This window comes from Asterias rubens, chromosome 2 (genome assembly GCF_902459465.1).
Source record: "Asterias rubens chromosome 2, eAstRub1.3, whole genome shotgun sequence".
In the NCBI taxonomy this organism is placed as follows: Eukaryota; Metazoa; Echinodermata; class Asteroidea; order Forcipulatida; family Asteriidae; genus Asterias; species Asterias rubens.
The window spans coordinates 18,674,523-18,701,857 of NC_047063.1; the positions used below are offsets into that span (position 1 = coordinate 18,674,523).

At 38.5% G+C, this 27,335-nt stretch overlaps 1 protein-coding gene across 1 annotated transcript; it reads left to right on the forward strand.

Annotated features, from left to right (window-relative positions):
* The first annotated feature begins 483 nt into the window (after positions 1-483).
* Positions 484-27,027, forward strand: LOC117306909 (helicase ARIP4-like). Its single transcript, XM_033791477.1, has 21 exons — positions 484-605; positions 3,346-3,584; positions 5,954-6,186; positions 6,712-6,911; positions 8,265-8,374; positions 8,940-9,179; positions 9,529-9,770; positions 10,677-10,841; positions 11,619-12,039; positions 12,997-13,309; positions 14,077-14,239; positions 14,861-15,103; positions 15,814-15,911; positions 16,212-16,386; positions 17,226-17,463; positions 18,677-18,776; positions 19,657-19,862; positions 20,381-20,562; positions 21,928-22,127; positions 24,032-24,195; positions 25,204-27,027. The coding sequence occupies exons 2-21, from the start codon at positions 3,428-3,430 to the stop codon at positions 26,307-26,309; spliced, it is 4,956 nt and encodes a 1,651-aa protein (XP_033647368.1). The 5' UTR covers positions 484-605; positions 3,346-3,427; the 3' UTR covers positions 26,310-27,027.
* Positions 27,028-27,335: the final 308 nt, after the last annotated feature.

The following is a 27,335-nucleotide window of genomic DNA, read 5'->3' on the forward strand; positions in this document are numbered from 1 at the left end:
CCATAAACTTACACCAAAAAAATACTACTGGTTTGTAAACCATAAAAAGGATTTGGCAACACTTTCTATGGTTTACATCTAATTGCTATAAACCATGGTAAAAACATGCCTTAAAAATGCCAAAAATTGACAGACGGTGCCCCATACAGGCATGCTTACAGGCTTTGGTTGCCTCAACTTTTTTGTTATGGTTCTATTCTAAAACTTAAAGTGTACTTATGGCCCCTAGCAATATTGTGCCACTGCTTATAAATAGAACTATTAAGCCCATACTTTTGATTTATGCAAGAATGAACGACCCCTAACTTGTTATATAAAAAGGCAATTTCTTACACAAGTTTGGGCAAATGGACAAAGATTATGTACACTGGACTTGCACAAGTTTAATTTATTACCTCCTGGAATTCCTAAACCGATCAAATTCGTAATCGGGTGTTCCGCTTGCATAACAAGAAACACAAAGGGTCGAGCGAGAGAGGGAAGGTTGCTATTTCGTCGTGTGATTTTGTGGCGAAGAGAAGCGAATTAATAAATTGTTTGCATAATGCAATAAACTATACATGAAGTCATGATCTCTCTCTGATCTACGTGAAGTATCCATTCCGGTGAGTATCAATGTTTTGTGGTTAAGTATAAATTTTAATGTTTTTACTAATAAAAATAAAAAACCGAATTAAAAAATATCATAATTTTGAAGCGCACATCATTGACTGTGTGTGTACTGTGTGGTGTGTGTGGTGGGAGTGATGACCTACATGGGGTAAGCCATTCATGACACTGTAGTGTAGTGACTGAGGGTAAACCATAGGACAGTCACAGTGTAACTGATAAGTCCATAGAAATATACTTTCTAATGTTAATATTCAAATTATCGTAAGTCGGTACACTGAATCACGATATGATAGGAACTTGTAATTAAAGCCATTGGATGATTGGACCCTTTCGGTACAGAAACAAAAAAAGGTTCATGTATTTACAAATAATTTACAGGGTTTACAAAAGGTAATGGTGAAAGACTTCTCTTGAAATATTAGTCCATGAAATGCTTTACTTTTTGAGAAAACGGTAAAACAATATAAATTCTCGTTAACGAGAATTACAGATTTATTTTAAACACACGTCATGACACGGCGAAACGCGCGGAAACAAGAGTGGGTTTTCCCGTTATTTTCTCCCGACTCCGATGACCGATTGAGCCTAAATTTTCACAGGTTTGTTGTTTTATATTATAAGTTGTGATACACGAAGTGTGGGACTTGAACAATACTCACTGTTTACCGAAAGTCTATAATAATGGCTTTAAGAAGAAATATTTTTGGAAGTAGAAAAAAACTAGAACAATAGAGTCCATCAAAATTTGCCTTTTTTAGAATTCGATCCCCCTTCCTTGCCATGTAGACCATGGAGGTAGAATACCTCCATGTGTAGACCCAGTAACTGGGGCGCTGTACTCCCTCTTTCGAAATTTTGACATTCTCTGTCGTACTAGCTTGTTCGATCGAGAATGTCAAACCTTTGAACAAAGGAGTACAGCGCCCCAGTTACTGGGTCAATTTGCCATGTTTGCTTGTCGATTGAATTGTAAAACTTTTTGTATCCTGCCTGAATATGTTATTGTAGGACTATAATAATTATAGTTGCGATAACGTAACCCTCCTCCCGCGGCTGGCAGGCCGGAGGGTTACGAGATTGTTTCGAGCGGCAACGGTTAATCTGGTCCAACACGTACAATTTCGACAGCTAGTCACCAGATTTGCCCCATTTTTACCACTTTCAAAAATCATGACACAAATTCTGAGGGTACGAACTTAATCCGCAATGTCTTATGCAGCCTGCCATAATAATACTCAAAACACCATTGAGGAAATATTTCGAAGAAAAATTGACAAAAACTTAGCAGAACCGGAGCGAAATTCACAGGTTCAAATGTCGAACCTGCGTGGGGCGTAGCTTCGGCTCTACGTGTGTGACGTGTGTGGGGTGCATTGTGTAGCCTGGCAGCTGTGCACACATGTGCGGTCCGTCACACACGTTATCGCAACTATTATAATTAGTTCTGAACAAAATTATTAATTACAGTGTATTACTTAGGGAATAACAGTGCGAGGATCCGATCTTAACTGCGTGGTAATAACCGGGTTGGTGGCTGGCGCTGGCTGGCGCTGCCAACCCTTTACTTTAGCACGCACGCAACTTTAAACATAACGTTGCATGCTCCTCAGTGCGCCATGAAAATTCAATCGATTTCCGGCCATATCCAGAAATCGTCTGATCTGTCAGTGTGATTATTTTCTTGTGTTACAAGTTGATTTTATTTTGTAGGATGAGGATGAAATTATATTTTGAATGATTTTCACAGTTGCTTTGTTTGGCTCACCAAATTCAAGCTTTCAGGTTGGAAACAAAAGAGAGATCAAACAAAATTATCTATTATCAACAGATACCTTCTGTACCTAAAATCTTTTGCAAAATCCTTTCAAATCGTGGTATTCCGTGTGTAGAAACACCAGAAAGTTTGACTTGAAAACTGCCATTACTGTGTACATGGCGCGTAGTATGTGGTACATCCCCTACACGGTCCGGCTACACAGAGAAAACGTACGGCTCCACACAGAAAAAGCACTCACTCCATATGCGTTGTTTGATTGTGAAATGACTTTTGCCCTTTGAACCTTACATGTACGTATTTTTTCTTATATGGACTATGTGCTATTTTTAGACTGTTGTAATCTTGAGATCGCGCTCTATTTACGGCTGTTTGCTGCGTTATACTAGCATGTTTATAACTCAAATTACACCATGTCAAACTGCGCAGGCGTGTGCAGGTTGTATGCGTGGTAATAAGCAGGGCGCCTCCGGGCAGTATGTGGTATAGCGCAAGCCACCAACAAAGGTCATTACCACGCAGAGAGAAAGTAAACTATACTTCTAAAAGCTCTCAAGCCTGTGGAAACTTGTAAACAAGGTGCTTGCCAAGTCAACCAGAAATAGGGTAAACCCAGCTACATGTACTCTTTCGATACTCTGCCCAAAGCTATTGACAAAATAGGGAGAACACCATACCTCACTTGACCTCAGGGTAGACTTGTGGACTTGAGTCGTTAGTGGTCTGCCGCGGTGAGATAGTTGTAGCGGTGCTCTCGCCAGATCACTGCTCTCACCCGAACTGATGGTTGCTGACCAATGCTGACCAGTCAAGAGAGCAGTAGTCTCGCGGGGCCAGCAGTCTCACCGCAACAGACCTTTAACGATTTGTCCACAAGTCTAGCCGCAGGGTGCCTACACGTTAATCTTGAGGTTGCAGGTTCAATTCCTTTGCTAAATTCCATCATTATCTCTTCACAGAGCAAACAGAACCCACAGAACCCGAACTAAAAGAAAGGAGACACTGGTCTGAGAGTGAAGGCCTAAAGAAGCCGCCAGCAAGATGGAAGCAAGAGTCATCCGTGAAGGTGTCAATGACTTTCTTCCAGAAGGTCTTGGCAGTGATATTTCCTCACCGTCTTCTGTTTCTCTCACGCCTGATCTTTCTCTCACGCCTGATCTTTCCCTAACGCCTGATGACAGCAATTCAACAGCTGAAGGTGAGATAGAACAACATGAACAATAATAATAATAATAATAATACAAATTATTCATAAATACCCAAGACAGTTTCGCGTTTCCTGTTGGTTGAGAGCATGTCATGTCTGTTAAATGTTAGATGTATACATGGCTGGAAGTGTTTAAACATCTATGTGACGCGCAAGCTATACACTTGGTGATAATTTACCAATAATGCAATAAGTACACCGGTAATCAACTATTAGTGCTCATACATGTACACATGTACACATGTATTATGCACAGCGGTTGAGCGTTGCGTTCATTTTGGAGATACACGAAACGGAGAACATGACAAGAACCGAGTATACAACAATTCTTTTTAAAGCTTTTCCACCATTTGAACGCTTTTTAGCAGAAAATAGTATTACTGGAGTTACATGTAAATGTGGTGCACTTATCCACCAAAAAGGGTCTCAAAGTGCTAAAACAAAGAGGCACACTTTTTAAGACAGGATTGGAAGGTTTTTAATGACTAGCATGGGAGATTTTGAAGCATCCGTAGTGTGCACCTACATGTATGGGAGTGTTAATTATGTTTGATAATAACTAACTGTTGTTTATTGTGCATTTTCAGTTTTTGTAAGCGCTGTGATACAGTTTTCTATGGGGAGCGTTTATAAATACCTGTTAGTGTTATTATTATTATTATTACTATTAACGAAATGTTCACCATGTATTGGGTTACTTCACCATTAAGTTTGTGGGGATCTAATTCTTGAGATCAGGCTGGCTCAGTGGTTGCTTTCCCTGCCATTCACCTCTATGGACCTCGGTTCACATCCCACCTCTGATCGGAGACTTGCATGTGGATTGGGTTTTCATTGGGGTTTTCCCCTGCATCTGAAACTGAACATTTCTTTTGTTTAGTTCCTGATCATCTTTCTGTTATTGGTGCTTGTGATGTTTCAGGTGTTATGAAATAAATAAATAAAGTGCTGGGTAAAAAACACAAGTGAAACTTACTGGGTAAATACAATTTTTATAATGGGTTGAACAATAATTTTTTTTGTTATTTATGGAGGACGGAAAGTGGACATCTGCTTTTCTGGTATCAGAAATGCAGAAAAGCAGATTTTATGGTTGTTTTACATGAATTTTTCTCCTTTTCTACTTTTCTGCTACCAGAAAAGCAGATTGAACATTTTGTGAAAATGCATTTTCTACGTTTCTACTTTTCTGTTTCCAGAAAAGCAGGTTTTACCTTTTCTCCTAATGCTGGCGGACGAAACGTGGCCATTTGCATGTCTGCTACCAGAATAGTAGAAAAGCAGGTTTGACGTTTTGTGAAAATGCCATTTTCTATTTCTTTGCTTTTCTGCCACCTGAAAAGCAGATTTTACTCTGGCGGACGAAAAGTGGCCATTTGCTTTTCTGCTATCAGAATATTAGAAAAGCAGATTTAACGTTTTGTGAAAATGCAATTTTCTATTTCTCTGCTTTTCAGCCACCTGAAAAGCAGATTTTACTCGGCGCCGAAAAGTGGCCATCTCCTTTTCTCCTTTCAGATACCGGAAAATCATATTTACCTATATGTGGCCGAAAAGTGGCCATTTGCTTTTTTCGTTCAAAGGACCGCCCGTGAATGTTTCAGTTTATTGAACAAGTCCAAACGTGTCACCTGTTTCATTTGACTCGGGAAACTGTATGACTGACCGTGTTTTTTGTAAGGAAATAATCCTTGAAGTCTATTTTGGATGGTAGCCGTGAAACCTTCGCCAGAGTATTTCCTTTGAGATGCCGCGCCGCCTGCGCGGTCATCACAAAAGTAGGCCATACTTCTTCCAGTATCGACTGACTGACGTGATTGGGTCCCCAACACAAACACAGTTCGGCGTCGTGCATTGTGCGCATTTTATGGTTCACGTTCACGGGCCGTCCTTTGAAAGCGAAAAAGCAAATGGCCACTTTTCGGCCACCTACTGCCTAGGTAAAATATGATTTTCCGGTCGGTATCTGAAAGAGGAAAAGGAGATGGCCACTTTTCGGCCGCCCAATTAAAATCTGCTTTTCAGCTGGCTGAAAAGCAGAGAAATAGAAAACTGCATTTTCACAAAACGTTAAATCTGCTTTTCTACTATTCTGGTAGCATTAGGAGAAAAAGTAAAACATGCTTTTCTGGTAACAAAAAATTAGAAACGTAGAAAATGCAATTTCACAAAACGTTCAATCTGCTTTTCAGTTAGCAGAAACGTAGAAAAGGAGAAAATTTCTCATATAGAAAACATAAAATCTGCTTTTCTGCTATTCCGATACCAGAAAAGCAGATGGCCACTTTCCGTCCTCCATAGTTATTCAACCCCAATTTATTTGTAAAAAAAATGATTGTCAAAATATTTTTTATTAACAGATGAACAAGATGAGAATGACGAGTACAACATGTCATCTGACAGTGATTCCGATGATGACGGTAACGACGATGATGATAATGACAATGACGATAATGACAATGACGATAATGACAATGACGATAGTGACAAAGACCCAGTCACTGCTTCAACGTCTGCAGCTCTGTTGGAGGAGAGTGCTGAAAGTGATGCTAATATGACAATGTCGTTCCTCAGCGTCCCAGAAGAAATGCAGGTATTAAAAATCATCTTCGATTTACCAAAAAACTGTCATTATGTTGGGCATGGTTACTTATATTCATTTTTATAAGGTTAATGAGGGAATCTTAAATATCAGGCAGAGACCATTGGGCTTCATGCTGCAACCTTGAAAGGGCAAGGTCGTTGTTTTATTTTGCAAAGTGTGCCCCTGTGAGAAAATGTTCACTTTCTCTTGTTGGAACGCGGACATAGCAATGGCTAGGGGCCTCTGTTGCCTATGTGAAGCATTAGGCCTAGATCGTTAATTATTAAGACAACCCCCCCCCCCCCCACCCTCAAGCATTTGCCAACATTTTGTTTGTGCATGGCACTGTCAATAAAATTATGTGAAATCCATAGTAGACCCCTCCCATTCCTACAAAAATTGTTTTAGTTTGTTTCATCTTCATAGTAACATAACTTGTACCCACCTTTTAAAGTTGTGGGGGTGTTTTTACAAGATTCAATATGTGTCTCATTGTGACCAGCTTCATACTCTGAATTTTTCTCTCTTCACCAGCCCACTACGTCCAAACCGAAAGTCAAAAGGAAGTATACCCCGAGAGAGAAAGGGAAGTCGCCCACTGTCTCCAAGAAGAGAAGGAAGAAGGATAAAGGGAACGGGGAAGAGGGAAGCAATGGAGGAGATGAGAGGGAGGAGGCAGGAGAAGGAAAGAAAAAGAAGAAGAATAAGCCCCAACATCGGAGGAGAAACATCAAGTAAGTGAAATGAGGTCCAAACTATTCAATTTTATTTTCGATCAGTTCAACTCGACATACATTTCCATAATGCATAGTTTTAGTGTGTTTCATCTTCATGCTTCTGCCTTTGATTATACTGCAAAGGTATTAACATAACTTGTACCCACATAACATAACTTGTACCCACCTTTTGAAGTGTACAGACAAGTTTAACGTACAGACAAGTTTAATTGAACAGAGATTTATAAAGAACTATTATAATAATAATTATATAAACGCAATGAAGCAGAGGTAAATATGGGGGCATTCCTAAGTCAGGATTAATCTTAGGACTTAAGACGAGTTAATTACCGTAACCTATAGACATTATGACCGATGAACCCGTGAAATTTGCTGCTGGTCTTCTAGACAAATGCCTTTGTTCAAGATGTTGATAGACTTGGACAGAATCAAAGAGAACATCAGATTTTGATGGGTTGGGGTGGTTGGGTTCAGACACATTATTCATATTCCTACAGAATGTATTTTTATTTAATTTACAATAAGATTATGATTGATGACGCATGTGCCAAAATGCAAAAATTTCTTGTAGATTTTAAAAACACAGCGACACGCGCTGACAATCCAAACTTCTTATGGTTCTTTCTTTCTCCATGTGGCTTGTGGGGGGGCGGGTGGTCTGGGCAGTTTTGGCATATGTGGTGTTTTTCTTTCTTATTGTGTTTTTATCTGTTGTATGTTAATTTTGTGTTATAGTCAATTTCAAGGGGGTAAGTGCAGCGATATGGCTAGTCTGAATGTTAATTCTCCTTTTAAATTTCTTTGTTGGTTTGGTTACACTTGAATGGTTTTAAAGGCAATGGACACTATTGGTAATTGTCAGAGACTAGCCTTCACAGTTGGTGTATCTCAACATATGCATAAAATAACAAACCTGCGAAAATTTGAGCTCAATCGGTCATCGAACTTGCGAGATAATAATGAAAGAAAAAAACACCCTTGTCACAAGAAGTTGTGTGCGTTTAGATGGTTGATTTCGAGACCTCAAGTTCGGAATCTGAGGTCTCAAAATCAAATTCGTGGAAAATTACTTCTTTCTCGAAAACTATGGCACTTTAGAGGGAGCCGTTTCTCACAATGTTTTATACCATCAACCTCTCCCCATTACTCGTCACCAAGAAAGGTTTTATGCTTATAATTATTTTTGAGTAATTACCAATAGTGTCCACTGCCTTTAAGGCCTTTATTTATTTTGGACGGTTTTCTTAAAATATTCATTACTTTTTTGTGTGTGTGAATCATTTTTAAGACATGTTAATTTTCCATTTTCATCTTTTTAATGGACACTTATTTAATTGAATTGAATTACAGGAAGTTCTTGACCCATGGCGAACTGACGGCAGATACCTTAACTGCACAGCAGGAGGAAGAGCAGAGACGTAAACGATTAGAGGAACAAAAGAACGCAGCCAGTCTAAATGGTAAGACTGCAATTTTAATAGATAGAAAAACGCATCGGGATAAATGAATATTAATTTGGGTTCGACGAGAAAGGATTTGAGAATGGACGAGAAAGTGTAGATTCGTGAATAGAGTGTACGAGGCGAGTACATTGTAATCACGAATCTACACTTTTTAGTCTACTCTCTGACTTCAACTATTTCCCCCATTGGTTATAATAACAGTTTCAATGAATTGGGTTTCTCAATTGTTACAACACCAGTTAGTCATCAATCTGGTATATGTGAAAGCCATTGGACACTTTCGGAACAGAACAAAAAAAAAGTTCACAGATTGACAATTAACTTACAGGGTTTACAAAAGGTAATGGTGAAAGACTTCTCTTGAAATATTATTCCATGAAATGCTTTACTTTTTGAGAAAACATTTAAACAATATCAATTTGGTATTTGGGTGAGAAGTTACTTCTGTCTCAACTACATGTACGCTACTTTCGAGAGAGCCGTTTCTCACAATGTTTTATACTATCAACAGCTCCTTGGATTAAGAAGTCTAACCCTCTGTCCTTCCCTCGTTTCATTTTAGCATTTGCCATACCCCCTGAGCTGATGGAGATGTTCGATCAACAACCAACACTCGACGATTCCCAAACACCAATCTCTACGGTTACCGTTGATGTTTCCAGTGCCTCTACGGCAACCAAACCATCACCGGTATCTGTTGGGAATGACGAGGATTGTATTGTGCTGGGAAGCAGCAGCGAAGGAGAGGACGAAAGGAAGCAATCTGGGCAGAGCGGAACTCACGTACACCCTCAGAAAAAAGGTGAGTGTCTAGTTTATGGGATTTGAGGCATTGCATCGTGAGGTACCAATAAATGTTTGGTTTGCAGTAACACCATGTGTGTATCTACATGCCACGTAGATTTTGTTCTTTAGAAAACTGTCTTGCTATATATTTTACTATCACAGAGTAGATTTTCGGAATTAGGGAGACTTCTCAGCTCTGAAAAGAATTGTCTTGCTTTTTAACTACTACCCGGGCGGAAGGTAGAAAATCGGCCGGGGCTACTACTCTAGCTAATTAACTTCACAACCACGCAGCAACGTTTCGACTCGCTTGCTTTAGTCATCATCAGGAGACTGATGGACGTTTGTATTATTTGACTGCTCAGATGTGATTGAGATCTCCAGTGATGAGGATGCGGTGACCATCTTGAGTGATGATGATGATGATGATGAGAGGGCGGGGGCGGAGTCAAGGTCTGGTGTGGAGGAGGCGAGTGGAATGCACACTAATGATGCATTGAACCAGCCGGACATCTTTGGTAGGGTGTTGGTCAATGTCAACAGACCGCAGGATGAAGAAGAGATATTCTTACCACCGCAGATTGTCAGAGCTGTCAAACCTCACCAGGTACGTATGGAAAATATAAATGATAACTGTCAGTAAACATTTTCATGAATATAAAAGACAACTTCAAAGTCCTTTTCCCACAATGTTGTATAACAGTACAGGGATGTGATTTATAAATTTTTAACCTGAAATCTTATTTTTGTACACACCCCCCAAATTTACAAAACATGAAGATAAAACCATATAGAATGCCCCAGATTGTAGAGTAGGGTTTTTAAAACCAAATATAAATGTGCTGCTATTAACAGCTCTCCGTTGTTTGTTACCCAAAAAGTTTTATGCTGATACATATTTTGAGTAACTGTCAAACTTTTCCAGTGTCTTGAACATGGATAAGCACTAAGAAAAATGAGAACTATTTGTAGTGGGGTATGAAGTATTATTCAAAATTCAACAGCAGAGTTGACAGATAACTATATGACTGAAAGTCAACTGCCCAGTGCTAAAATTACTGTCCTCAGGACTTAGGTCCAGTGTACTAATGGTTTTGCGCACTGAGTTAATTAATAGTCATTCGTTAAAGGCAGTGAACACTATTGGTAATTTCTCAAAATAATTATTATCGTAAAACCTTTCTTGATTATGAGTATATGGGGAGAGTATATGGAACATTGTGAGAAATGGCTCCCTGTGAAATAATGTAGTTTTACGAGAAATAAGTAATTTTCAACCAATTTGATTTTGAGACCTCAGATTTAGAATTTGAGGTCTCAAGAAACAAGCATCTGAAAGCAATTTATAATATCTCGCAACTTCCAAGACCGATTGAGCTCAAATTTTCATAGGTTTGTTATTTTATGCATATGTTGAGATACACCAACTGTGACGACTAGTCTTTGACAAACACCAAGAGGGTCCAGTGTTGTTAATGTCGGATGTGCCTTTTTGTTTTTGATCACTGTGTAGATCGGAGGTATTCGCTTCTTATATGACAACCTTGTAGAGACACTAAAGCGCTTCAGGGTAACCAGTGGCTTTGGATGTATCCTGGCACACAGCATGGGGCTTGGTAAAACATTACAGATGATCTCTTTCATTAATGTGTTCCTGAGACACACTGAGGCTAAGACGGTGAGTGGAATGCTTTTAACAGACATTCATAAATACCTCAGATAGTTTCGCTTTTCCTATTGGTGGAGAGCGCGTCACATGGGTGTGCATAAACCTTTGTTTATGACCAGTAAAAAGTGTTGAAACATTGGCGTGACACGCGAGTTTGCACCTGTGCTAATAAGACAGTTTCTTCATTCCTATTGGTCGAGAGCAACGGCCGAGACAGTTGTGCCACATCACGTGATACGCGACGCGCACTGCATTCCCTTATAAGGAGTTGTTTACCCTAGGGCCTTGACTGGGCCTTACCATTTCATAGCTGGAGGGGTGTTGTGTTGAAAGAAATCATTGAACAATTATAATTTTTGCATTTATTTACTTTTTGACCATAAGTGTTGATGTTTTTTGACCGAAAAGGTATTTATGAATGGGAATCAAAGTGTGTTGAATCTGTTTTCAATTAGTGGTTTAAACCCGCCCAGGCCTGGTTCTTGATAATTTACGTCGACTTTGTCTCGGTAAAATTATGAAGAACCAGGCCTCATTGGGATTAAACCACTTAGTTGAAAACCTCTTCACCACACATTGATTCCCTAAATTATCGACCTGTAATGTTTTTTTGTTTTTTTTATAGCGCATACCCGTCACTTAGTGATGCTCAAGGGGCTTTAACATACAGTATTTTCCTGCAAGAAAAAGTTTAGAAAAACTTTATTCTTATAAACCACAGGTCTGTTTAATTTTTCACAAGTTAAGTTTATATCCAAACTGATTTAGTTCTACTCCTTTGTTCAGGTGTTATGCATTGTTCCCATCAACACTATCCTCAACTGGGTAGCCGAGTTTGACATGTGGTTACCAGAACGTAAATCCAACGGTGTGCCGGCAACAACGGAGAGGCCAATCAAAAAGAAAAACTCAGGTCGGAAATCAAAGAACGTCAATGTTACCGAGGATCAACAGATGCCAGACAGTGTAGGAACTGAGGAGAGTAACTCTTTATTTGGAGACGGGGACAGTCGTGTAGGGATGGATAGTCCTTTCGAAGGATTGAGAACAAGTGAGGATTTGTCATGTGATGGAGCGCCCTCAAGCACTACGTCACCCAAGGAGAGTAACGGAGAAGAGTCAAGCGGGGATGTAACGTACCGACAGTTTCCAATCTTTGTTATGAACGATTTTTATCGCACCACGGCGGCGAGGCATAAAATAATTAGTGAGTTGTGTTCATTTGGTTTTGAAAAAAACACAGGCATATAACTTGGGTGTTTATTTAATTTATTTTATTAGACTTTCCACTGGCATAAAAACATAAGTATACAGGACGATACATAAAGAAACAATGAACCAACAAAGCTTAAAAATACCAAGCCAGTGAGTGGCGAGGAGGAACAGGTGACCAGCACCTCTACAAAGCCGTCCTGCCACAAAGAATGTCCCCTGAAACCCACCCCACAGTATATTACCAAGTTTTTTTCACAGAACTCGGTAAAGTACTGAGTGATAAGACACTTCGGTATATGTGGGTAAAACCAAATTAGTATTCTTTATCCCGATGCAAATTCATCATCATCTATTAAAATAAGTTGTGGCTGACCGATTTCCAATCAAGATATTGTTTTTCCTGTGATTAAATTTGATGAGATTGGTGTGCCTTTCGATCGCAGCATCATGGCTCTGGAATTCCCTACCTGAAACTGGGGAACTTTCAAATTCACTTGACATATTATTCAAGAACAGTTTAGGATCCTACATGTACTTGCAAAACGAACGATTCGTTAGACTTATTCTATTCGTGCGGCTACTTTCATTCATTATTTTTTGGTATTTTTTTGCAGAACAGCCCAGAGAGTGCTGCTTGCGGCGGATACCTGTGCTCATGAAATGTTCATTATTACTGTTATTATTAGAATAAATTATGTAATATTTCTTTTTTGAGGGAGTGTTGGCTCTGAAAAGAGTCGGATTGGTATTAACGTTTTGAATGGTATACTCTGCTCGTCTTCAGGAGAGAAAATAATTGGCTCTGGATGAGTATCAGATAAAATGACATTTCACATTGTTTGGATGTGAGGTTAGAGACTTGAATTTTTTTTATCTATGGACAAACGAGTGCATCACAATACTGAATTTGCCACTGAATCCCTTAATTATTTATTATCGTGATCTGCAGCTAAGTGGTACAAGACTGGCGGCGTTCTCCTAATGGGGTACGAGATGTACCGCCTCCTTAGCAGTAGGGGAGCAATGGCCACCTCCTCCACCACAAGACACATGGCCAACAAGAAGAAGAAAAAGAAGCAGACGGCCAGTAACAAGCCGGAGATCATCGACGTCGAGGAAGAGGATAAGAATCATCAGATGGGAATCGGTTTCCACAAGGCATTGTGTATACCGGGACCAGACCTGGTAGTCTGTGACGAGGGACATCGGATTAAGAATATTCACGCGGGGATCTCTCAGGCGCTTAAGAATATCCGAACAAGGTTTGTTAAATCTTTCATCTCCTTAAAGACAGTGGACACTATTGGTAATTGTCAAATTCGTGGAAAATTACTTCTTTCTCGAAAACTATGGCACTTCAGAGGGAGCTGTTTCTCACAATGTTTGATACTACCAATCTCTCCCCATTACTCGTTACCAAGTAAGGTTTTATGCTAATAATTATTTTGAGTAATTACCAATAGTGTCCTCTGCCTTTAAACAGTAATAGACTATAGGTGATAGGTGATAGATTGTGCTTTTTTGAAGAACCGAATACACTGTCTTTTATTGATGCGATTGTTGTTTGGGAAATGTTGCAGTAATGTTCACACAATTTTCATTTTGCTAACTTGGGCTGCCTGCATCAGCCACGAGTGGCTCTGGCCAACATCTAACCCAACACCTCCAGCATTCTGTGGCTGACATTCCACGAGAGACCACCTGGTTCTTGTAAGAGTCAAAGAAAAAGGTTCTGAGACACTCCAGCAATAGCTTCTCAAATAAGATTCTCGTGGAGCCATTCCACAAATGTAATCAAGTTTGTTTAGTGGATTCTTTCCCTGCCTTTTACCTCCATGGACCAGAGGTAACATCTTGGAGCCTTGAGTGGATTGGGTTTTAGTCCCTTCCTGTTTTCACTTTTGAGGGTTTTTCTCCCAGATGTAAAATTGAACATTTTTTCCTGTTTTGTTTTTCTGTTAACCATCCTTTCATCCTATTTATGTGTAAATAAACAAATGAATCTCATTTTTTTTCTTTTACCCTGTAGACGAAGAGTAGTCTTAACCGGTTACCCTCTGCAGAACAACCTTCAGGAATACTGGTGTATGGTGGATTTTGTCCGACCCAACTTCCTCGGTACTAGGCATGAGTTTGCTAACCTGTTTGAGCGACCGATTCAGAATGGACAGTGTGTTGACAGCACATACAAGGTAGGGGGTCTCAAAGTGTCTCTTTCATCAGTACAAATTTGTATTTAATCTATTTATTGTTTATTGTTATTTTGCAATTTTTTCCCATTTCATCAAGTCTGGTTTGTGTTTCTGCTTACATTTGTCAATTAGGGGCCTTAACTTTAATGCGGAGGTTCTTGTAAGAGGCACATCTTTTTTGATGTCAGTTTTTTACTTTTGTTTTTCCCTGGACAGTCTCTGCTTGTTAAAATGTTTGTCCAAAGAACTCAAATAGAGATAAAATCAATAAATAACACAACAGAGTCCATCGCTTTTCAACAACAATTTTTGTTCATGTTGTTGCCCTTCACATTGAAGAAAGTTCTGTCAGAATTTTCAAAAGCTAAGAAAACTTGGGTGTGTGATTTTTGGTTATATATTTGATAGGAATTTCAAATTTGCACAATTGAATAAACGAAGGAAGAAAAAAAAACAAAAAAACTACCGGCCAAAGTTTTCACATTTTACAATAATTATAATGGCCATGTCACTGTAATTAGGAAATATGATGATTAACAGAAAGTGCGGTTTCATGCAGTTTTAGTTTTGAGAATAAAAGAGTTAATTGCTGATAACGTTGTCTTTATTTCCCATCCAAAGGATGGCCAACTGATGAGATTTCGAGCTCACGTCTTATATAGCCTCTTGGAGGGTTTCGTCCAGCGTCGTGGCTTCTCCGTCCTGCATGACACTCTACCCTCTAAGGAAGAGACAGTGTTGATGGTACGGCTGACACCGTTCCAGCGAGGTCTGTACGTGAAATTCATGCATTGCTTCACTGAGATGGGGGCGGGGGGTTGGTGTTCTGCTAACCCTCTCAAAGCATTCTCTGTTGGCTGCAAGGTAGGTTAAAAAATGGAATCTGTTTTTGCTGCATGCGATTTTCACAAAACTCTTCCTAACTTAAGACTAATCTTAGGACTAAGGACGAGTCCCAACCCTGCACTGTAGCATGCAGACCTTAAGATTAATCCTAAGTTAGGACGAGTTACTCGTCCTAACTCGATATAAGATGAGTCCTAACTCTTTGTGAAATTGGTGCGGGGTTAGTTTGTGGTTTCGTCCCTTCTTTTTCACTTCTTTTTTAACTTCATGGATACACCATTCAAAAGATTCTTCTGAAGTAGAAAATGAATATTATGTCTTGATTCTTACGTGTACAGCATTTGATATCAGAAGATATTTTGGAATGTAGTCATTAAACATTTCTATTTTTTTGTTATAACTGTATAATATGTAAAAACAATTCTTTACATTGAAATGTTAATGTTGATATTTAATATACTATATATGCATTTGTAAATCTTTTATTTCAAAAAATTGTCTTAATTTGTCCTCTAGTTGCGATTTCATTTTTGTTTATAAGCCACATAAGTCCAATTTTTAAATGTTCTGTTTCGTTGTTACCGGTCAATCTTGTCTCAACAGTCATCTCATTCCAACAGTAGACTGAAAAAAAAAAAAAAATCCACATAGATTTGTGTGCTTGAAAATTTCCAAATATTTTGTCAAATATTATTTTACCTTTTGTTTTTTCCCCCTTGATTATATAGATTTGGAATCATCCAGACATCCTTTGTGATGTGCTGCATAAGAGAGATGCAATGGCTGATCTTGACACAGATCTAGATCTTCCAGAGCCGTCTTCAAGGTACTAAGGAAGTCATGACTAAACAAAGTTATTGTCTGCATCTAAGAACTAAATATTTGTGCAGTTAACTGCACATTTCCTTGCCACAGAAGTTGTGATTTTACAAGACATATATGGTCAGGATTACTTTAGATTTAATTGTGAACCACGAACTGTTACTTGTCTGTATGTGAGGTTTCTAGGTAGCCATGTTTAACATGGTTCATCTGTGCCAAGAGAGAGGGCTATTATAATTCAATGTGATATCAACATAACAGATACTTCCCAAGTTAAGTCTGTGAGTGGTTTCCCTTTCTCCAGATGTTCCAAGAAGGGCAAAAAAGACGGCTCTAAAGCAGGGAAGAAGGTTGCAGAGAAAGCTTCAATAGATAAAGCTTCAACGGAAGCCAAGAAGGAGGAGCCTGAAGCAGCAATCGGCCCCAACATGGAGCAGTCATACCAAGAGAAAGTCAATCAAATCATCTCATTTGAATGGGTGAGTGTTTGAGTAGTTCATGATATTTGGGGCATTGCAAGGTAGATTTTGTTCTTTTGACTTTGACATTTTGACTGACAAAAAATTCTTCCTCGGAATGTAAAGATTAATTTGCTGTTGTATTCTAATGACGTCATGTTCCAAATTTATCTTATAAAATAATAAAATTATTTATGAACCAAAACATCCATGTGCAATAATGTAAAGACCCATTTTCATCAGAATGGTGCCATCAGATGTTTTGATGTTGACTAATTTTTACACTCGAAGGTTATCCAATACAATGGCAATTACAACCATTTTAAAGCCATTGGACACTTTCGGTACAGAAAAAAAATTAAAAGTTCACAGATTTACAAATAACTTTCAGGGTTTACAGAAGGTAATGGTGGAAGACTTCTCTTAAAATATTATTCCATGAAATGCTTTATACTTTTTGAGAAACCATTAAAACAATATCAATTCTTGATATCGAGAATTACGGATTTATTTTAAACACATGTCATGACACGACGAAACGTCCGGAAACAAGAGTGGGTTTTCATGTTATTTTCTCCCGACTCCGATGACCGATAGAGCCTAAATTTTCACAGGTTTATTAATTTATATATAAGTTGTGATACCTGAAGTGTGGGCCTTGGAAAATACTGTTTACCGAAAGTGTCCAATGGCTTTAATGTGAGGTTAGAGATTTGTAACTGCTTCCCCACTCACATGAGGACTCTATCTATTGGATGGAAAATAAGTAAATCACAAAATTAAATTTGACATTTTCCAACGTGTCATGAACAAAAGGTTAATCTTCGTTAATGATTTTCTCAAATTCTTGTTCTCTTCAGGCGAGAGACATTATGAAGAATTACCAGCCCAGTAAGTTACACAACGGAGGCAAGATGGTCCTTCTCTTTGAGATCTTAGAAGCCTCGATCAATATTGGAGATAGACTCCTAGTCTTCAGCCAGAGCCTTAGTACCTTGTCCTTGATCGAGAAGTTCCTTGCGGATAGACCCATGCCTCCACTCGCTGATCCTCCAGCAGACTTTGATGGCAAGTGGGCTCGGAATAAAACATACTTTCGTGAGTAGAAAACCTTAACTTTTCCTCATTTTACATGTTTTATTTGTCCATGTTTTGATATTTTGTTCATTGTAACATGTATGCAACTTTTCCTTGGGTCTGCTGAATTCCTCTTTTTATGTTCTCATTTTGTGCCATTCAAACTAAAAAACACTGTATAAAACCATTTTGGTGAAGTTAAAGTTGCATGCCTGTTGTAAAGTGTTAGTCTCATCTATTTATTGATTCCACACCCAGAATCACAATTAACACCAATAACAGGATGCATATAGAAAATAAGAAGAAATTTTAAGTTTTAAGATGCATTGGAAAACCATGTGAAGAATCAGCTCACCAACATGATATGCTGATTTAATTTCATATATTAATCTCATAAATTAAAAACATTACAGTAGAAACATATACATCACTCCTGGGGTGATGGGTCTTTTTCTTAAAAAGCTGTGCCACGCATCTGGAATCTTGTCTTTGTACCACAAAATTAAAATCTCTTCCCAAATTTGTATCTTTATAGTCACAGGTTTTGAAGGACAAATTTGGTTGTGTCTGTTTTTTTCTTTTCTTTTTCTGTTGTTGGTTTTACTGCATCTTAAACACCTACATAGCAGGGTAGATATGTGCATATTACAAGTCTTTGTTTTTGTTATTATTATTTTGTATAATCCTCAATATCGTCACTGCTCAGCACATATATCGTCACTGCTCAGCACATATATTACAAGTTGAGGTTGGGAGATATACTGGGGTAGAATTTAAGGACCGTATATGTATTCACTGCTTGGAGGATGTTGAAATGCAAATTCCTTTTAATTTGTTTCCCCCCCCCCCCCCCATGTTTACTGTTTTAAGAAAGAAATTGTATGATACCATACACAGTTTTAGTATCTTATCTGAGAATGACAAATTTATTTTCCTAAAGACTGCTCAGGATAAAACCATTATGGATTGTGTTGTAAAGTACATACTCTCTGCTTTTACAATGTTTTAGGTTAAAGGAAACCAAAACATAACTTATTATTTGTTCTTCCTTACCTCTCCTTCTTTGTTGCACTATAAGTTTAAATTTTGTTATTGTTGTATTCCTCCCCCAGGATATGGGGTTTGTTCCGTAAAAAAGAAAAAGAAAACTTAGATACAATTTTTATTATCATCACAGCTGTTATCTTTGTTCCAGTAGTTGATTTTGGTGTTGACTTTGTTGGATTTGATACAGGTCTTGATGGCAGTACACCAGCCACTGACAGAGAACGCATGATTAATCAATTCAATGCTAAAGATAACAAGGCTGTCTGGCTCTTCCTACTCTCTACAAGGTAAACATCATCCTTAGTTGGGCTAGTGACCTTTAGTTGGGTTACTGACCTCAATTGGAATATTGTCCCAAGTTGGGCTAGTGACCTTAGTTGGGTTACTGACCTAAATTGGAATACTGTCCTTAGTTGGGATACTGACATACTGATTTCCTTCATGTGTTTCACTCCTGATTTTTAAGCTTAGACCTTAGTTTCCATTTTAATGACTACACGTGTACATGTTACTCTTTTTGATGGTGCCATGAGCACTTTTGTGGATTTATGTGCTTTATGCGCTTTACGAGTTTTCATTATTATCATAATTTACTTTTCTTTCTTTTTTTCATTATAGATTTGGTCACTTCAATTTAATTTGCATTCTACTTGGATTATCTTTTACATTATTTAAGTGTTTATGATTTTTTTTGCCTCTGTTTGTTGTTATTTTGTTTTTTACACTGTGCAAACTTTCTCAAATTTTACACTCCTAAAACTGGTTTTACTCTCACATAGTCCATGCTTTATGTTATTTTTTGTTTTAGTTGCCAACTTTTGATGTACATCCATAGACATGTTTTATTTATAGTTAAATTTCCCACCTTTTTGCACATAAATTGTTTTATACATATTTTATTATTGTATTGTATTACAACCAGATGTGGGGAGGCAGGTCTATGGACCACAGTAATTATTTTGCTTTTGTTTCTCCTAGCCCATCTGGAAGTATTTTTGTATTGTCATGTATTGTTGAAATGGCTGAATAAATAATAATAATAATAATAAGAGGACATTTAAAAAAAAATAAAAACAAAAAAAATGCTGATATGTATGTCAGTTTATGGTGCAACCGACGATTTATGAGTTTACATTAAACATACACGATGTACATTTTTATTTTAAGGGCTGGGTGTCTGGGAATAAACCTGATTGGTGCTAACCGAGTGATCGTTATGGATGCTTCGTGGAATCCATGCCACGATGCTCAGGCCGTGTGTCGCGTCTATCGTTACGGTCAGAAGAAGAAATGCCACGTGTATCGGATGGTGACTGATAACACACTAGAGAAGAAGATTTATGATCGACAGATCTCAAAGAAGGGAATGTCTGGTGAGTTGTGAGGGAGGTCTTGCTAAAGGTTTAATGAACCACCTTTGTTTGATTGGTTTTGATACCTTTTGTAGTTTTCGGCCATGACATGAATCCCTACTCAATGTAAATGAAAAAATGTATATATCTCGACTTCATTAGTTGTAAAGTTTTTGACAAAAAAGGTGGCAAAACACAGAGTCACGTTGCATTGTACGTGCTAAAAACAAAATTTCTCCTGAGATAAAAAAAAAACTTTTTTTGTGTGATATTATTTTACTAATTTCTCAAAAACTACAGCACCTTAGTAATTCATATTTTAAGGGAAGCTTTCTACCATCATTATCTGTAAGCCGTGTAAGTTTATTGTAAATCTGTGGATGTTTGTTTTTTGTGTCATACAAAGAATGCAGACCTTTTAAGGATGCAATTAAATTGTGATATGATTCATCAGTGAAGAATTTTCTGAGGTTACACCATTGTTATGAAAAACAAGGGGAAAAAAAAACACCGAAATTTCAACCCTTATAATTTTGCAGACCGCGTCGTTGATGAGCTCAATCCACAAATGAATCTCACCAAGAAAGAGGTAGAGACGCTCCTTGAGTTTGATGCAGACGCAGATGACATGCCCTACGAGGACTTCAGTAATCTATCAGAAAAGTTCACTGACCCCATGCTGTCCAATATTTGCAACAACTTCAGTAATTTTCTCAGCAAGGTACGGTTTAAAGTTTCAACAGGTTATTTTGTAAATCTACCCAGTAGAGAGAAACTTTGGATAAAGGTGCCACAAAACCATTCAACCCCGCCTCATGGTCTGAACATCGAAGAAGGAAATGACTAATAACCTTTTTGTCTTTGCATTCTCCTTTTTCCCCACAGGATCCCCTTCTATTAATATGTCTTATTCGTTAACTAATTACTTTTAGAAAATAGAATTAGCTTTTGCAAACTGCTTACTTGCCAAAAGGACCTATAAATGTCAAAAATGGTGAATTGCGTGGCGACTCGACCAGAGCTAGCAGAGGAAGACTCTACTAGGATCAAAATGTCAGGCCTTTGATGTAAAGGCGCTTTTCAAAAAATTTAGTTGTATGTATGATTATACTTTGCAATGTATTCAGTTATCTGCATTTTATGTCTTTTGTGTTACCAACCTCTTGTGATCAAACCAGTCCCTTCCCTCTACCCCTTGCCCCTCGTCTCCTTCCCCTTCATACATCCCTTGCCTTTTATGTGTGAATTTGTAACTTAAATTGTAACCCAAAAAGTGATGTTTTAAACTATCATTTCGCGCAAAAGGATACAAATAAGACATAGGTTTGATCACAAAACTGTTGTATTCATAGCTTTATTGCCTAAAAGTAAGTGTTATAAGGGTTAACCATGCAAATATACGTGTAGATCTTATATAAAAAAAAAAAATTAAAACCTTTTTTTATATAAATATTGTCCACATTAAACTTTCCATAACTTAATAATGCATTGGGCGACATCTGACTCATTTTCACAGAGTGGGTCACAAATATCATGCCTGTAGAGCGACTCTGCTAGGCTTCAAATGAGAAGCCACAAACAATTGTTTTTATGTATAAAAGCAATAACATCAAACAAATGTGTTATTTTTCCCAGGCTCTGTTCACCACCGAAATTGTCCTGCTTTTATCAATTAAATTGTCCTGCTTTGAATCTCTCAATTAAATTGTCTTGCTATTTCATGAACTTAATAATCATGCCTGCAGCAAGACTTTTGAATTGGAACGCCATGAACAATGGTCTTTATGTATAAAAAGCAGTAATATAAAATAATTTGAAGCGCTTTGAGACCCCCGTTCGGGAGTGAAAAAGCGCTATATAAACTCAAATATTATTATTATTACAACTGGGTGGGTTTTGTTTCATTTGTATTTATATATTAATAATGATTTTACCAATTATTGTGTAATTGTAATTTTCAACTCATATATAAATTTGTACATCTGTTATTTTTTGCATTACTGTAAATGGTGGTTATCCGCTGTTGGATATCAAATAAACAAAAAATAAATAATAATAAAATAAAAAACCGTGTATCTTTTCTCAGGCTCCGTTCGTCACTGAATCTCTGCTGTGGGACCGCAAGGATAGGAGGCTAACCAGAGCTGAGAAACGCCAAGCTAAGAGAGGCTATGAGGAAGAGAAAAGGCTCAGGGTGTCTTACTCTCGACCCTCATACACAGCTTTCTACCCTAAGAATGGCAATCCACCAGGCCAAACAGGCAATTACATGAAGGCACCATTTGGGTGAGTTCATTATCAAAGGGGTGCAATATAATAAGGGTGGTCATGTAACTCCAATTCTATCAAGTTGGGAATCGTCTTAGATACCTAAATTTATCAGTCAACCTGCAATTAATAGTAATTACTTGCTTTGTTGTGTTTTGTTTGCTAATTAAAGGCCAGCAAATTATTTTAGTCAGTGTGACATTGATTAAATTTAAAACGGAAAAAGTAATGATTCAAGCAGTACGTGGTGACATCAACACCCAAGGTCTGGCCCCAATTTCATAGCGCTGCTGAGCGGTCGGTTTTGTGCTTACTGTGCAATTTGCTATTTCATAGCGCTGCTAACCATAAGCACACAAAAAGGCATGCTAACCTTCAGGTGCTTACTGCACGAAAATAAATGACGCCACAATGCAAATCCACGGCCGCCTAATTTTTCTGCTAACCTGTGAAATACACTTGCACCTTAGCAAATCTTTCTGCTACAGTAACCACGAAAATTTGCTTACTGTTAAGCAGCGCTATGAAATTGGGCCCTGGTACCTCATTGGGGCATTGCAACAAAGCTAATGCCCTCCATGCCCCTTTGTGATTGCCTCAATGCCCCTTCAAGTTTTCCTCAAAGAGGTGCCCTTTACTATAGGTTTTCTCGGTCAATTTCGGAAAATGAGCAGCCAATTTAACCATCAAGCTATTCTATTTCGCGTGAAATCGAATGCTACGGAAAAGGGCCATTCGATTTCGTTTTAAGACTAGTCAACTGTAATGTTGCTCTAGCAATTCATCAAAGCAGCATTCAAATTCGCAGATGCTTCTTGAGGCGTGTGTGTCACGAAATAGAATGTTGATACGCTAAATTGAACAGAGTGCTAAAGGAATTTGTCTCGACTAAAAACTCTGTCTCGAGGCAAAACAGCTTTAATTCAAACGCATAAAATGAAATTGACTGCTAATTTGCCGAATTTGACCGAGAAAATCTAACTTAAGGAAAACTGTCTTGTCCTAATAAACAATGTATCCAGCCTGAAACCCAGTATACGACAAACTAATGATTGAACCAACACGTTTAGAGATTAATTCCTCAATGCAAAATATGTTTGTTTTGCCTTCTTGCTTGTCATCAGACAATCCCTCTTTGAGGATAGTGTTTTATTTCACTTATGTCTTTTTCCTAGGCTGCCCATCTTTTGTTTTGTTGCTCCCGAGTTAAATTTCCATTTCCATTGTGTTTTGCTCAGTATTGTTTAGGCCTTGTTTTTCTCTTTGCCGTGTTAGCTTTTTATGTCGAGTTTTATAATTTTACAATTGATACTTTATAATATAGGCAGTACTTGTACTTTTTAAATTTTTGATCTCTTTTATTATACTAATTAAGTTTGTATATATTTGTTTTATATATTGTTTTATGCTTGATTGAGTATTACTTTTATTGTTATTATTATTATTAATTTACAAGGAATATTTTAACCTTTAAAGGCAGTGGTCACTATTGGTAATTACTCAAAATAATTATTAGCATAAAACCTTTTTTGGTGACGAGTAATGGGGAGAGGTTGATGGTATAAAACATTGTGAGAAACGGCTCCCTCGGAAGTGGAGTAGTTTTCGAGAAAGAAGTAATTTTCCACGAATTTGATTTCGAGACCTCAAGTTTAGAACGTGAGGTCTTGAAATCAACCATCTAAACGCACACAACTTCGTGTGATAAGGGTGTTTTTTCTTTCATTCTTGTCTCGCAAGTTGGATGACCGATTGAGCTCATATGTATATGTTGAGATACACCAACTGTAAAGGCTAGTCTTTGACAATTACCAATAGTGTCCACTGCCTTTAAGAACAACTTAAAATTAATACCTTGAAAAGGAAAATCCATCCACACCATTTGAATTCCAAAGTTTTGTTGGGTCCCAATCTTTCCTCAGGATGCCCGCTCAATTCTACAACCCTCGGCCGGCCGTCACTATACCCCCAGTCCAGTCCACTCCGGTGCCTAGATTTCATCCGGGCTTTAATTCAGGAACCAATCAACGTCTAGCAGATCTACAGCAAGCTGGCGTCACAATGCAGAGAATTGTAGCAACTACTGGTAAGCTTGTTCCAGGCCACCTGGAGGTCTCGTTAGTGTTGTCACAAATAGAGACTAGTATTTTATTGAAGCTGAAATTTTGCTTTCTTAAATGTTATTGTTATCACAGGAATGTTTTTAAAACAAGTACACACAATGATCAGCTTATCAAATTGTGACCAGGATTTTATTGACATTTTGTTAGTTTTGTTGATTGCGACTTTTTTTCTCATTAATGATTAGTTGGCTTATTCCACCCCTTATTTATTTTCAATTTGCTATGTTTTTAAATAAGGGAATCAATGTGTGGTGAAGAGGTTTTCAACTAGTAGTTTAATCCCAACGAGGCCTGGACTTGATAATTTTACCGAGACGAAGTCGAGGTAAATTATCAAGAACCAGGCCTCGGCGGGTTTAACCCACTAGTTGAAAACCGATTCAACACACTTTGATTCCCATTCGTAAATACCTTTTCGGTCAAAAAACATCAACACTTTTGGTCAAAAAGTAAAATAAATGCAAAAATTATAATTATTCAATGATTTATTTCAACACAACACCCCTCCAGCTATGAAATGGTAAGGCCCTCCGCCGCCCTCGGCTAAACAACACCTTATAAGGGAATGCTGTGGCATTATAAAGAGCACAATTGTCTCGGCTGTTGCTCTCGACCAATAGGAATGAAGAAACTCAGTGTCTAATAAGCACAGGTGCAAGCTCGCGTGTCACGCCCGTGTTTCAACACTTTTTACTGGTCATAAACAAAGATTTATACACATCCACGAGACGCGCTCTCCACCAATAGGAATAGCGAAATTGTCTGAGGTATTTATGAATGTAAAATTAAAATTGTAATTCTGCCTTTGCGCTTTCAGAAAAGTTTTTTAATACACCATTTTATTTATTTATAACTCTCTGTCTATCACAAGTGTACAATGTAGTAATAGAATGGTTTATTCAGCCACCATCATACAAGGCTTTTAAACCTTGCATTTGAAGTTCTCTTTTTTTTTTTTTATTGAATTGCAGACATTGTTCTCCCTGGTGTCAACACTCAATCATCGGGTCCAGTCATCAAAGCCGGTCAGACAGTCACTTTTATCAAAACACAGAAAGGCTTGTACCTACGGACAACAGATGGTAGAATTCTGGCTGTGAGAGGCCCGGGTGGAGGTCCGCAGGGCAAGGGGCTGCAGGGGCTGGCTCCGTTTGGCCAGTTCACTTCATTAGGTACATCAGGAGGAGACGGTGGCGGTGCTAACACACTGGGAAAGCCATGGGCCAATGCTACGACCGGTGTGCCGGGTGGGAATCAAGGTGGGATTAGTAGTATGGATGCATGCAATCTGCCGTCTGCCTCTACAGGGTCAGTTTGTGGAAGCAGCAACCCCTCATCGGCAAAACTTGACATTGTAGATACCAATCAAATGAACATGCAAGAGCTGTTGGACAAGAATGACATCACTGCTTCGTTGGCGAGCAGTATTAGTAGTGAAAACTTTCTGCCGAAGCTGAACTTCACCTCCTCCTCGTCCGGAAATTCCATGAACCCAACTCATCATTCAGGCTATCCACAGAGTCTACAGTCACTAAACAGCTTAGCGTTAGGGGAAAACACCCAGAACACGGCAGGTATGCAAACTATGTCACCCATGGCCTCTGCCCTACCACCTAGAAACTTACCTCTTTTCGGCAGTTCCACCCCCCTGCAGAGCTCGGTGGGTACCCACCATATACCCACCACAGCTTCCATTATCTCCTCCTCAGGTCGTCTTAATTCAGTTACACCCTCAAATCACAGACTACTTTCACAGCAATCAGCATTTCCTAACTCCTCCTTGAGTATGTCCGGAGGCACAGTACCACTAGCCGCCATTGGTTTGCTCGGCGGCCCACACTCCGGCAATCTTTGTGCAGCACCATCGTCTAGCGCCACCTCCGTCACAGCTTCGAGCGCTGTCTTGCAACCCAAATCTTCTTTCCACACCGAATCTCACATTCCATTGACTCTGAACAATTTGTTAGATGGCAATCCTATCAATGCAGCCAGTAAGAGTCAAGCTGGGAATGACAATGGAGCTGCTGCTGAACAAAGTGCAATTGGAAACCTTGGGTCATATGATCAGATTTTTTAAGGGATCCGCTATTAGTGGAGTCTACTTTATTAACGTCGAAGCCATTTGCCTTTCCGTCTAAATTCAGGCAGTTTGTGGCGCCATTTACTAAAGGCAACTTAGCTAAGTCTTCAATGAGGCACTTGGTTCCAACTGGTACCTTTAACCTCAATCAGATACAGTGATGTAACTGTAGCCCCCCCAGCCTTTGTTTGGAACCATGTCCAGTGATGTTTCTTCTCTGATGATCTCTTCGGGACTAGTCCCGGTTGTTTTTAGAAGGGCAAAACTCCATGGTTCTTGCATGGAGTAAGTAACCTCATGGCAACTAATCATTTTAGAAAACTGCTTGATAATTCTTGTACAACAACAGACTGTAAGTCTCGCAGGTGTTTGAACACTGGGATATGATCACAAACACGGAATGTCATCTTCGAGAGGGCACCGAAAGGCCATTTTCATTTTGCACTTCCACAGGAAAATCTTCAATGTCTATGGGTAACTTTGAAGTGGGCACCAAGGCGACTAGGACCTGAGGCCTCAGAGGCGGTGTCAGTTCAAGGCACTCAGTTAAAGGCACTGGACTTGTTTGATAGTAACTCAAAATATGCATTACCATAACAACTTACTTGGTAATGAGCAGGCCTGAAGCATCTTTCTGAAACCACACACATTGTGCAACAAGGGTGTTGATTTCCTTCGTTATTTTCTTGCAACTTCGATGACCAATTGAGCTTAAATTTTCACAGTTTTGTTACTTTATGCATAATGTTGAGATACACCAAGTTAGAAGACTGGTCTTTACTCATTACTAAAGGTGTCCAGTGCCTTTAAGCAGCACTTTGTATCTGTGCTCACTTCTGTCTTCCAATATTTCATGTCCTACCTGCTAGGTAGATTGATACTACTGGTTGATATTGGATTATTTCACTCAAATCTTAAATTCCAAAATTCTTTGGAATGACAGAATGTTGTATTGATGTGTTTTCCCTTTGTTAATTTACGACGAAGAAAGAACAGCGTTTGTTGATGGCAATATTTCTGAAC